The sequence below is a fragment of the Cervus canadensis genome, chromosome 22 (genome assembly GCF_019320065.1).
Source record: "Cervus canadensis isolate Bull #8, Minnesota chromosome 22, ASM1932006v1, whole genome shotgun sequence".
Taxonomy (NCBI): domain Eukaryota; kingdom Metazoa; phylum Chordata; class Mammalia; order Artiodactyla; family Cervidae; genus Cervus; species Cervus canadensis.
In genome coordinates, this window is record NC_057407.1 from 15,624,971 (window position 1) to 15,639,205 (window position 14,235).

The 14,235-nt window shown below is 36.6% G+C and overlaps 1 protein-coding gene across 1 annotated transcript in view; it reads right to left on the minus strand.

Annotated features, from left to right (window-relative positions):
- Positions 1-14,235, minus strand: part of ERC2 (ELKS/RAB6-interacting/CAST family member 2) — a 999,532-nt gene that overhangs the window by 692,005 nt on the left and 293,292 nt on the right. Inside the window, exon 6 of the mRNA XM_043441970.1 lies at positions 11,910-11,951. Within this exon, the coding sequence (XP_043297905.1) occupies positions 11,910-11,951 (42 nt within the window). The remainder of the gene's footprint in view (positions 1-11,909; positions 11,952-14,235) is intronic.

Genomic DNA, 14,235 nt, shown 5'->3' on the forward strand with positions numbered 1-14,235 from the left:
TGGGTCTGGGGCTGGTTGATGTCTTCTTTAATACCATGTAGTAAGAATCTGCTTAAATAATGGGGCCCTTATAACATCATTTGAACAGCAAGATACAGCTAATCTGAATCATACACTCTTCATAATATTAAAATACAATAGCAGAGTTTCAGTCACTTGTAACTAGAAAGCATAATATACAAGAAATAGTGTGAAAAATAACACCAAAATATAGTTAGATATAGCCCTGTGTAAGAACACAGAGAAGTCAGAAATTAAATTTTAATTAATATAAGTTAAAGGAATAAGAGAACAAGTATGGACTATGGAGGGATTCCCAGGTGGCATAGTGGTAAAGAATCCACCTGCCAATGCAGGAGACATGGGTTCAATCCCTGGGTCGGGAAGATCCCCTGGAATAGGAAATGGCAACCCACTACAATATTCTTGCCAGGAAAATTTCATGGACAGCAGAGTCTGGTGGGCTACAGTCCATGGGGTTGCAAAGAGTTGGACATGACTGAGCATGCACACATGGAATATGTATCAAGGAGAAGTAAGACAGGACTGTTTAAAAAGTATAGATCACTTTTAGTTGCCTTGGAGTAGGAAATGAAAGAAAGATGGAAATGAATGATAAGCAGTCTTCAGAATCAAGCTAAGAGTGTATACTTGAATCTGACTGGGAATTATTTATAAGCTGGTAAAAGGATATAATAAGTTGGCCTTGGAGAAGTTAATAATAAAAACCTGTTTTCATTCCAATCCCAAAGAAAGGCAATGACAAAAAATGTTCAAACTAACACACAATTGCACTTATCTCACATCCTAGCAAGGCAATGCTCAAAATTCTCCAAGTGAGGCTAGAGATGGCAAAGGAACCAGAAATAAAATTGTCAACATCCACTGGATCATAGAAAAAGTAAGAGTTCCAGAAAAACATCTACTTCTGCTTTATTCACTTATGACAAAGCCTTTGACTATGTGGATCACAACAAACTATGGAAAATTTTTCAAGAGATGGGAATACCATATGACCTTACCTGTCTCCTGAGAAATCTGTATGCAGATCAAGAACCAACAGTTAGAACTGGACATGAAACAAAACACTGGTTCAAAACTGGGAAACAGTACATCAAGGTTGTTTACTGTCATCCTGCCTATTTAACTTATATGCAGAGAAAATCATGTGAAATGGCAGGCTGGATGAAGCACAAGCTGGAATCAAGATTGTGGGGAGAATTATCAATAACCTTAGATATACAGATGATACCACCCTTATGGCAGAAAGCAAAGAGCAACTAAAGAGCCTCTTGATGAAGGTCAAAGAGAGTGAAAAAGCTTACTTAAAACTCAACATTCAAAAAACTAAGATCATGGCATCTAGCCCCATTATTTTATGGCAAATAGATGGAGAAACAATGGAAACAGTGAGAGAGTTTATTGTCCTGCACTCCAAAATCACTCCAGATGGTGACTGCAGCCATGAAATTAAGATGCTTGCTCCTTCAAAGAAAAGCTCTGACAAACGTAGATAGCATATTAAAAAGCAAAGACATTACTTTGCTGATAATGGTGTGTATAGTCCAAGCTATGGTTTTTTACAGGAGTCATGTACGGATGTGAGAGTTGGACTATAAAGAATGCTGAGTGTTGAAGAATCAAAAACCCGATGCTTTTGAACTGTGGTGCTGGAGAAGACTCTCAAGGAGAGAGAGAGATCAAGAGATCTCATCAAGATATCAAGAGATCTCCCTGCAAGGAGATCCAAACAGTCCATCCTAAAGGAAATCAGTCCTGAATATTCATTGGAAGGACTGATACTGAAGCTGAAGCTCCAATACTTTGGCCACCTAATGTGAAGAACTGACTCACTGGAAAAGACCCTAATTCTGGGCAAGATTGAAAGCAGGAGGAAAAGGGGATGACAGAAGACAAGGTGATTGGATGGCATCACTGACTCGATGGACATGAGTTTGAGCAAGGTCTGAGCGATGGTGAAGGACAGGGAAGCCTGGCGCACTGCAGTCCATGGGGTTGCAAAGAGTCAAACACAACTAAGTGACTGAACAACAATAAAAGCTAAAATGGAAGTTGAGACAGTAGAGTTGATGTGTCATTTGCCTAGCAGAGAAAGGATTCTCAGATATAGTTGAGAATCAAGTATAGAAAAACCAGCAGCAGAACTGCCAAAGGAAAGATTGGTTAAAAAAAAAAAAGTTATGGAAATCATGGAAAAAGTTGCAGACAATTAGCAAGTGAAGTTTCAAGAAAGAAAGGAGGTCAAACAAAGATTTGAAGACACTAAAGACTAAGAAGAAAATTAGAGTATTACTGGTGACATGAGGGCAGTTTCAATGGAGTTGTGTTATAACTGGAAACTGAATCCCAGTGTTTTAAGTTGGGGTGATTGCGGAGACATTCAACAACAACACCGCACAGGGCAAGGACCAACCAGAACATCTGCCACCCGGAGCGCTGCAACCAGGTCTCGGAGTCCCTGCGGGAGCAGGTGATCACTCTTTCCAGAATTTGCTAGAGTGGGAGGGGTACTCTGAGGGTTTGGGATAACCACAGAAGTATTTCAGTATTTTACAATCATTAAAGCTATACCTATGCCTTTCAACTGAGTATCAGCCCTACATACAAAGCTGCTTTAATTAATATTGAACGTTTCTTACATTCCCAACGCGTGGAAGGGAGCAACAGTTAATTCAAAACCATATCCATATGTCTGTGCCACAAACTAATACAGAGTCTCTTCAGTACCAACCTGTGGACTGGGTGAATCAGAAACTGGTTCCTTGTTGTTGTTTGTGTCTGTGTTTAATTTGGCCTCCAAGGACATTTCCTTTAAGGATGGGATGACACAAAAATCAGTATTTATTTATAAGTTTCTCAGGTTGGGGGGAAAAAATCGAAAGATTTTCTTTTTATCTATGTTTTCTTTCCCATTTATGTTAAAATATAAATATATTTGGATTATCTGAATATACAGAAAGGAATAGCACAGGACAGAAGCAAACACAGGTTCTCCATTCTGGTATTTAAAAATGATGTTAACATTAATAACATCAGCTCAAGTATATTATTAACTAAGGCAAGCACTGTGCTAGAAAATTTCATTTAATCTTGCCCATAACCCTATGAAGTAAGTATTTATTTTACCCATTTTATAGGTTATGATACCTACAAAAGGTAATTAACTTGCCTAAGATTTTCTCTTTTGTTGAAATAACTTTCTGGGCTCAAGAGGGTGCCACATCAACAAACCAAAATACGTTAATTTTCATGTCCCTGTAAATGTTCTACTGGACCAGAAACATAGTATATCCAGTCAGCCAATACCCAAACACTAAGCCAATTGTATACTTATTTCCTTATTTATTTTTACTTCAAACATGGACTATGAGGTCCTAGCAAATCAGATACTTTCTATTTTTCTCTTTCTTGTTCTTTATTCCTTATCCTAGGAAAGTTTCCTACCTTCCACCCTATTTTGCAGTTCTCCAAATGGAAACTGTCTGCTTCATGATAAGACTTCATGAAGCGTTTCTTTGTAGCACCTGAATTTTCATCTCTAATCATTTTTTAAAAACATCTTTCATAAACTAGAATGGTTCCTTCCATAAAACTTCCCTTGACTAGGAGTGAGGAGGCCACACTGGGACCTTGCTGTCCCTGGGATAATTTCAGGAAAGACTGGATTGAGAGACAGTCAACCACCTAGAAGCAAGTCTATTTTGGTTCTTCCACATAGTACTTTTAGCCTTTAAAGATCACAGAGCAAGGTCAAAAGAAAATAATGACGATGCTGGAAAGAGAAGAAAAGGGGGAAGAAGTTTAAGAAACTGCTTCCAGATGACAGGGGTAGCCCCTTGGTGTCTGCAACCTGCCCTCCCAACAATGGATCCATGTCATCTTTCACAAACATCTGAATACAAACAGGGCTGATTTCCCAGAAATTCAGTGAAATACTACTTTGCAAAACTGTGAATGCATCTCAGAGAGTAATAAAAAGATGGACACCTGACACCTCTGTTCTCTTCCAACTCTCTTTGGGAAAAGATCAGGTGAAGAAGTTCTCCTTCTGGCTTTCTAGAACCTGGACTTGCTCTTCCATTTCTTCTAACACTTCCCCGAAGTCCCCAATAGTCCTGCTTTGAGACTTCATTCTAAGGATCTCCAAAACATAGCACAAATCCTCTACATTCAAAACGCTTGTCTCATGGAAAAAGCAACAGGCAGCAGAGGAATTCAGGCCACCCCAAGTCACCAGCGTGGCCTGAGGGATGTGGAAACTGGACCATGCCTTAGGGATGAGGCATGAGATGGCCGGTACACTATCATTACTGAAACTTGAAGGGGGGTTCACTTGAGGCCTGTGGTTGACTTCTCAACTCTGCAGGAGGGGGGCACACGCCAATAAGGAAATTGCAGTCCCTAAATAAACAATAAGCTGGGAACCTGAGCACCAACAAGGGAGAAGGCAGGGGCTGCTGGCCTGGTCAGAGCTGGCCACGAGGGAGCAAACAAAGCAAAGATTTAAACTCTGCAAGAATGCCTTGTCAATTCAGACTCCCCAGGCAGGCCCTTTGAGAGTCCAAATTGCCAGTCACCAATCCTTCAGATTTGGTAGAATTTTTAAAGCAGGACACTTTGTTCAATCCTTTCACTTGCCAAATGAGAATAGTGAGAGCCAGAAGGGACAAGTGACTTGCCAAGGGCCCAACAAAGTCCCGGATCATTTATTATACCACAGGCCTACTGGGAGTTACTGTTTTTTCTCCACTGATTTCTCATTTCAAAGATACTTTTAAAGTCCCTCCACATGTAAACTGTGTGGTATGCAAAGCTAAGACTCTGCCTGAAATAAGCTGGTTAAATTCTTTCTCTCCAGTGGTCCTTGCTCAAAGGTACCTCCTCTTTTTTACAGGTAAAATTCCATTTTCAGACTGAAAAGGACTAGGTGGACAAGCAGAGAATTCCCTGAGTAACTAATGTATGCCAGGATTTTCCCATGCTTTAATCCATTTTAATCCCCATCACAACTCTACGAAGCCTGGTATCATGGTTCCATTTCATAGAAGGGAAAGTTGAACTTCAGAGAAAGAGCAAGTGGCAGAACCAGATTCTCAATTTCCATAAATAATATAGCCTTCTCCACTTTCGAGTCTACAGTTCAGCAAAAGAAATCAGAAGAAACTGTTTAAGATTTTTGATAGATGATTTTTCTTTCAACAAACTTATTGCCGTCTTTCCTAAATAATAATTCCTGATCACCCCTATATAATGAATGCACATTATTGAAAACATAAGAATACAGGGGGCAAAAGAAGAAAAAATCCTATATAATCTCCCCTTCTAGAATTAATGACAAGAATGTCTAGAATTAATGGTACATTATTTTCCCCAAACTTTTATTTCACACTAATAAATATAACCTTTTTATTAAAACTAACTACCATAAACCTCAGAAATGCATCTCCTAGTTGGTTATGCTACAGCTCATTTTATATTTTAACCTTTGAGTAATCAAAGTTATTGATCCTTTCGTTTGTATTATCTTCACTTTTTAGCAATAGCTTTATTGATATACAATATATATACCATAAAATTCACTCTTTTAAAGTGTACAATTCAGTATGTTATGTAACCATCACCATCTAATTCCAGAATACTTTCACCACCCCAAACTGCTGTAATTATTAGTAGTCACAACTGCTTCTCCTCTCCCCCTAGCTCCTAATCTACTTTCTATCTCTGGATAGAAACCACTAACCTACTTTCTCTATATATAGATTTGCCTATATCAGACAGTTCATATAGATGTACCCTTTCATAGCAGGCTTCTTTCATTTAGCATAATGTTTTCAAGGTTCATCAATGTTTTAGCATGTATCAGTCTTTCATTTCTTTTTCATTGCTGAATAACATTTCACTACAGCTAAGCCACATTTTGTTTATTCATACAAGATAAGGAACATCTGGCTTGTTTCAGACTTTCGACTATTACCAATAATGGTAATATGAACACATAAGGGTAGGTTTTTGTGTGTACACATTTTCAGTTTGGTTGGGTATGTATGATGGCTATGTTTAACATTTTGAAGAACTGCCAAATAGTTTTCTAAAAGGGACAGAACCATTTTACATCCCTATCATCAACATATGAGGATCTGGCATTTCCACATCTCCTCAACAATTTTTGTCTTTTTATCTTAGCCATCCTGGGGGCAGGGGATAAGTTGTATCTAACTGCAATTTAGATTTGCATTTCCCTTATGACAATTCACATTGGACATCTTCTCATGTCCTTATTGGCCATTTGTATGTTTTCACTGAAGAAATGCTTATTCAAATCCTTTACCCAATTTTTAATAGCATTTTTTGTTTTTACTGTTCACTTTTTCTTCATTTTTCAATGACCTTTTTAACTAAGGTACACTATTCATAGGAAAGTAGCCAAAACATAGGTTTTCAGAATGAATTATGATAAAGCGAACACACCTGGTTACATACAAATCATATCATGAAACAGAATATTACTTCTACTCTAAAAGCTTTGTTCAAGCCCTCACCCATCCTCCACACCCTTCTTCTTCCTCCAGATTAACCACTATGCAGACATCTAACACCATTGATTACTTTTGCCTATTTTGGGAACACAAATAAACAGAATCAAATTGTGTGTGTTCTTTTGTGTCTGGCTTCTTTCCACACTGTTTTGGGGGTATTCAATGATGTTGTTACATGAAGCAATAGCTTGGTCCTTCTCTTGCCAAATATCATTTCATTGTATGAATATTTCACTATTTATTCATCCACTGCACTATTGAGAGCTATTTGATTTGTTTCAAATTTTTTGTTATTCCACATGTAATTATGTTTTGTATGATCTACTAAAATTAGGTCTTGTTCACCATTGTTAGATTTGTTCTTAGATATTTTGAGTTTTTTAATACCATCCTAAATTATATTGTTTCTTAAATTTCATTTCATAATTGTGACTGGTATGTAGATGATTCATGTTTATATAGTGACCAGCTGTTTAAGTTCATTTATTAATCTAGTAGTCTATATATGGATTCACATTTTTTACACGCAAACTTATGGTGCCTGTGAATAAAAGGGTTTTATTTCTTCCTTTACAATTCTTATACCCAGGATATCCAGAATATTGTTGAGGAAAAGTGATAGTAATAAGCATTCTTGTCTTGTTCCTTATACCATAAGGAACACTTTAAATATTTTACCATTGACACTTAAATATACTTACCATTGATACAAGTACCAATGATACATGCTCAAGTTTTTCTTATAGCTATCTCTTATCAGATTAGAAAATCTCCTTCTAAGTTTGATAAAAGCTTTTTTTTTTTAGCATGAATGAATGTTACATTTACCAAATGCTTTCTCCACATTCACTGAAATTATATTAATTTTTCTCCTTTATCCTGCTAATGTAAAGAACATTGATTGATACACAAATACTAGCCCAACCTTGCCTTCCTGAAGTACAACTTGGTCATTTCCACAGGGTTTAGTTCACTAGGATATTTTGCACTGGTGTTTATGAGACAGACAGCCTATAATTTTCCTATCTTGCAATGGCTTTGTTGGGTATTGATATCAAGATTATGCTGGCCTCATAAACTGGGAAGTTTTCACTTGTTTTCTATTTTCTGATATAGTTTCTGTATGGTTGATACAGTTTTTTCATCAAATGTCTAGTAAAAATTCATTGAAGAAGCCATCTACAACTACAGGGTTTTTTGTTTGGTTTGTTTTTTAGATATTTTCTGATGGAAAGATTTCAAACCATAGAAACATTTTTGTTTTTAATATATAGCCCTACCCAGATATTCTATTTCTCATGCAGTCTTAATAAGTTGTATTTTTAAAAGAATTAATCTAAAATTTCAACTTTATTTTCAAAATGTTGTTAATTACATTCTCTCATATTTCTAACTCAGTAAGATTGATAGTGATGCCACTTTTTAATTTTCATATTGTTTATTTGTCTGTCTCTTTTCCTCAGTGATTCTGACCAGGACACCTGTTAATCTCCTCAAAGAATCCATGTTTAGCTTCTGAGTTCCTCTCTTGTATGTGTTTAAAAGATGCTTGCTCCTTGGAAGAAAAGTTATGACCAACCAGACAGCTTATTAAAAAGTAGAGACATTACTTTGCCAACAAAGATCTGTCTAGTCAAAACTATGGTTTTTTCCAGTAGTCATGTGTGGATGTGAGAGTTGGACTATAAAGAAAGCTGAGCATCGAAGAATTGATGCTTTTGAATTGTGGTATTGGAGAAGACTGGAGAGTTCCTTGGACTGCAAGGAGATTCAACCAATCCATCCTAAATGAAATCAGTCCTGAATATTCATTGGAAGGATTGATGCTGAAGCTGAAACTCCAATACTTTGGCTACCTGATGCGAAGAACTGACTCATTTGGAAAGACCCTGATGCTAGGAAAGATTGAAGGCGGGAGAAGGGGATGACAGAGGATGAGATGATTGGATGGCATCACCAACTCAATGGACATGAATTTGAGCAAGCTCTGGGAGCTGGTGATGGACAGGGAGGCCTGGCGTGCTATAGTCCATGGGGTCGCGAAGAGTTGGACACGACTGAGCAACTGAACTAAACTTGTATGTGTTTGGTTTCTATTTCATTAATTTCAGCTTTTTTCTCTATTATTTTTTTCTCCCACTTTCTTATGGTTTCATTTGATCTTCTATTGCTTTTTAAAGTCTTCTCTTAACCAAACTGAATGATTCGTTCTTCTCCAGATATGTCTCATAATTTCCAACCTCCTTGTCTTTGCTGATTTGGTTTCTACTGTTTATAAAGAATCCCTCTACCCTCTATCAAAATCATGTCATTTTTTTCAAGGCTCTTCTCAAATGCGATCTTCTCCATAAAACATTCCCTGTCCCTTTCTTATTTAATATCCTCTGAGCTTTTGCAGCCCATTTTGCTCTTATTAGGTCTCTATTTAGATCCTGGCTTGTATAAAAGCCCTATTCCTTCCATTTAGCCCCTTAAAGACTGAGCACTCACTTTTTGTGAAAGGCCCACCACGGTGCTGTGCACAAAAAAGCTGCTTGGTAAGCAGTAGTATTTGTAATTCAACTTCATGAGTTATATTCACACAAAATAAACCTGTTTATAGCAGGAATTATAAATTAGTGGCTCAAACATTTAGAGTTAAACACATATAAGAAGAGTTTGAGAAAAAAAAGTTACATTGAAAAAAAAAAAAATCTTCCCTGCTTCTAAATGACAACCATATATCATCCAGAGCTAACATTTAACTTGACATTTTGCTTTTTCTGGCTATCACTTAAAACCCACATTTTTTTCCCTTATTTAAGGAAAATAGTTAAATGGGACAAGGCTTTTTTTTAAAGCTGAAAGATGAGAAGATGAAGAAATTTCTCAAGAAAAAATAAGCTAAAGGATAATTTCTTATATTGTAAGTGGATAGTGCACATCAAAAACACAGGGCTTTACTAGTTTAAGTGAGTTACGCTCCAGGTTGCTATAAAGGCTTCAGGGCAACACTTAAAATCCAGGAAAGAAAAAAAACACAGGGTATATGTTGGCTGTAGGGTACATATTTTGGAGGCCCATTTGCAGGGCTGATAACATATACATGTAAAAAGGATGAATCTTACTTACAGCACAAAGTACAATATTGCAGCTTACAAAAAATATCAAATAGACCTCTTGAGCTCTCATGAGCTGCCTCAACCTATTCTAAGATGCAAAACTCAGTGCATAATTTCCAAAGCATAGAAAGAAAAACCAGCTGAACTTAGGAATCGTCTTCAGTAAAAGCAGACTGTAAGAGGAAGGAGTTTAAGAACTTCAGAGAAGAAACTTGTGTTCATCTCTCAGCTGCCAACCTACCTGCTGCAGGACCTTGGGCAGGCTGCTCATTTTCTCTAAAACATGGCTTTTTCATCTGTGAAATTTGGCTACTCATGCCTACTCATGGGTTATTACATGTCAGATGCCTCATACCTAGTTCTCCATGTGTGGTTAGTGGTGTTTCAGCTGTAGATGTCACTGGTGATATAGGTAGTTGTTTTTTGTTTTGTTTTTTTTCCTTGCTGTTAATACTTCTTAGTAGCCACAAAAAGATCCATGGCCTATTTTTAAGGCCTAAGATCCATCATAATGCCTTGACTAGAAAAACAAATTGACACAAATTTGCAATGAACACATAATCTTGGGAGAAAAAATAAATCTGACTGCCACATTTTGACTCATATAAAATAACAGTTCAAAAGATGAGCAACATAAACCTAGGTAGGCCCTCCAGCCAAAGAAAACATTTCAGCCACTTCATGGTATTCCTGACTAGATCCCAGGACTCAAATTACATTCACAGTGGGAAGTGGGATGCATTCAATGGCCAAGGTTTGAAATTGAAATCTTTCCCTTCCTAATTATGTGATGCTGGGAAAAGTTATTAGGTAGTTTTTGCCTTCCCATGCTCCAGTGTATCCCTTCCACGCCTGGTGAAACTGAACTGCTTGAATTTGATCAAACACCAAGCTGTCTCTTAACGGAAAATTAGCTCAACTACAGGTCAGTCAACCCCATGCAGAATAACAGCAGACATCTGCCTGAACACAAAGACAAGGCTTGGTTTGTGGATTTAAAATCAAAAGATCAGCCTCACCATTAGAGGTAGCACTTGAACACAAAGTCATATTCTTTCACCAGTAGCACATCTATGAGGCAGCAACTTGGTCAAGCTCAGTCTTGAACTGCTTACTACTCAGTTTCCACAGAAAAGCTTAGTGGGGATAAATGTTACACAAGAAGAACCACTCATGACACAAAAAGTGCTACAGCTGATTATGTGACAAGAAACCTAAATAACCACAATTCTCACTTCAGTTGCCACAGAAATATTGTCATATATTCACATTACGCCCCTAGCTTCTTAATCCACTTTAGCTAACAAGTTCACCAGACCAAGTATATTATCTGCAACTCTTACCAAAATCCATATATCACTCATATATCCCATCTGATAAACTGCGCTGAATTTAGTGCGAACAAAGTTTGTCTTGATGAATGCCATTTAATTTATTAAACTAATGGAATTTAGAGAATTTCAAGTTTTTTCTTACAGCCTGAGTTGTTAAATTTGGAGTGAAATTTTACATTCCATCTCAGTAATTGTTCTTATTCTAGGGTTGGTGGTTTTTCCTTTTTTTTTTTTTCTTATTTTTTGCATTTTTTAAAAACACAACCTTCTCCCTATCCCTTCCATCTGTGATTGCTGGAGATGCTGCAGCCACTTTGCTCAGACACGCATAAAGGGACTGTTTGAAAACAGACTTACATGAAGAAAGCTAAATTGAGAGATTGAATGAGAGAAAATGGTATCTGTTAGCATCTTTGAGCCCCAAGAGCAAACTATTCCTGAACAATATCTTGTTTTTCCCAGTTACATGAGTCAATACATTTCCTTTAGGCTTTAGCCATTTTAAATTAGATTTTCATTCACTTAGAAGTTTTAACTAACAAAGAAAAAAACAGAGATTATGTGACAAGTACTGTCACTACCATAATTCATTTTCATTTTAAAAAAAAACACTAGATAAAGATTTATGAATGAACCCAAGAAAGTGAAACTTTTGAACATCATGTTTATGACATGTCAAATTTATAACAGAAGTAGGTTAAAACACATTCTTTTCAAGGAATTAAAAGAAAAGGTGGGGGGGGGGGGACATCATTTAACTACGTTTTTAATTGACAGTTTTCCATAAGAGCAGGAAAGGGAAGTTTAGTAAAGAATCTTTGGTCACAAAAGCAAGAAAAGGAGGAGCACTGCAACATCTACAGGAAAACTAATTTTTCTGAAAGACACAATGTTCTAAGTGCAAACCTGGAACATACCTGCCAGACCAAATCAGGATCAAAATTAAAACTCGGAGCTTCCTGCAAGAAGATAAATCACAAATAACTCCATTTACTGTGCTTCCTTTCATATTTATTCAGGTGACTTTGGCCCCCCCGACTGAGCTGGCTGACAGTGGATGTGATGGCTGCAAGAGAGCGGCCCCCACTTCGGTGTATGCAGACGGCCCTCCCCCACGGAGACATATTTTCACAACTCTAAAAGCCCAGAGATGTACATAGACATCTACTAGAACTACCAGACTGTGGCTCTAAAAGAACTCTAATTGGGGCAAGATTTCACAGATTTTCATAACAACTTTCTGAGTTGATGAAAGGTATATTTTTGGAGAAGATGAGGACTCATAATTTCACCCTCAGTTTCTTTAAGAAGTAAGAGAAAAGTAGGGGTAGCTTCTAAATTCATGTCACCTCCCCAAAACTAAATATCCAGCTGACTCCAGGAAAGCTCCTTTTAACTTCAGATTTTGCCAAGGTAGTATATGACACCTTTATCCAAAGGTGTTAAAAATAAAATACAACCATGTCTCAAGTTACACCTATTAGTTTTAAGGGTTAGTTCTATTTGGTAGTCAACCCTAATGCTTATAAAATATGGGTTTCCAATATTCCCTCCCATTTCACAGGAACATAATATACAAAATCAGAAGAGACCACAGCCTTCATCACAACCTTACACACATGACTGAGGAGATGACCTTCTACCAGCTGCCCCCATAACTCAATTTATGCACGCTGAGTATAGATGCTAATGGGACCCAGACTTGTACACTGACAAAACAGAAGGCAGTGCTTTGTGAATTAACAGGCATCCAAAGACAACAGAAGAACTCCAGGCTCAGTTCCCTGACAGTATATTGATTATCAATTGTCCTGAAAATGTGTTCTTTTACCAATCAGCATCACTGGCATCCATTTAAATAAAAACAAAACTCCAGACTCAATTTACTGATAACATATGGAGTGAACTTGCCCTAATAATTATATTTTATAATTTAAAACATATTTTATATGGCCTTCTTATGTAGATAGCCCAAAGGTGTGTTTTTAATTAACTATTAAATAGAAATAACTATTACTATTTTTTGTTTTCTAGTAAAACATATGATGCTAAAAAGAGTAAGCTACAAGCAAACAGACTTTACACTTAAAATCACAAAAAAGCACTAACAGTCTTTGTACAGAGACATTTAACAGGAAAATGACCACTACTCTGAGAGAGATTCCACTCCTGGTTTCTCCAAAGAGTTTTGAAACACAATCTTTCCTTAAACAAAAAAAAAAAGGAATGCTTTGGAAATAGTTTTATATACATCCTCTTCTATTATTAATTGTGTTGGAACTGGGGAGGTAGGTATGGAGGTAGGTAGAAAGGGGACTGAATGACTCTTCACAGAAAACTGAAATAAAATCTTTTGTCTTGTCTTTTTCCTTTTCTATTCTTTTTTGTTTTGTTGTTGTTGTTTTTTTTAAGCCTTAGCCAAGTTTCAAGTTTGGTTCCAGTGTGAAGTGAGGAAGAAATCTCTGTTACAAGATTCTACACTCCCCTAGAAGTGTAGAATAGGAAGCTTACTTACAAAATAAGTCAAAATTATGCAAATCCAAAAAGAATCGATGAGCCAAGATTAGCAATTATTTTTTAACCTTACTGGCATTTGATCCCTTTGATAATATTTTTCAAATCAATTTGCTGCAAATGTATTTATAAGTACCATGAATCATGTAACCTCATTCAGTAGACATAAAGTCTTAAAGTAAATGTTCTACGTTATTTCAAAAAAAAAAAAATCCACTTGGATGAAGACATTGTCATTGACTAGGGAAAAAAAAAAAAAAAAAAAACTCAAGTTAGACTTGTAATGCCAGGAACTCAGTAGCTTGTATTAGTTTCCTCCCCCCCCCAGACTTGGGAATTTTTTGGCAGACATTTCAAAATAATATGTTCTGAGACAGAAAAATCATTACCCTATCAGCAAGCTTTAGAATTCTTTTGTAGAAAGATGGTGACCAGCAAACTCTCAAATGTTATACTTAGGCATGAAATATCGAAATTGCAAACATCATTATGAATTTTTTTCTTCACGGAACTAAAAATCAATAATTATTTATTCTTACAAGAAATACTCTACTATTTGCTTCCTTTTGGCAAAAACTGAAAGTAAAAGACTTCAAATCTTTATAAACTGACAGAGCAACTGGGTTTCATAGATTGGTTTCTCAATGGCTCAGTCATCATTATATACTACATTATTCTTTAAATGTCCTAAATCCATCCAGGAGGATCTTTGCTTCTTTTAAATATCTC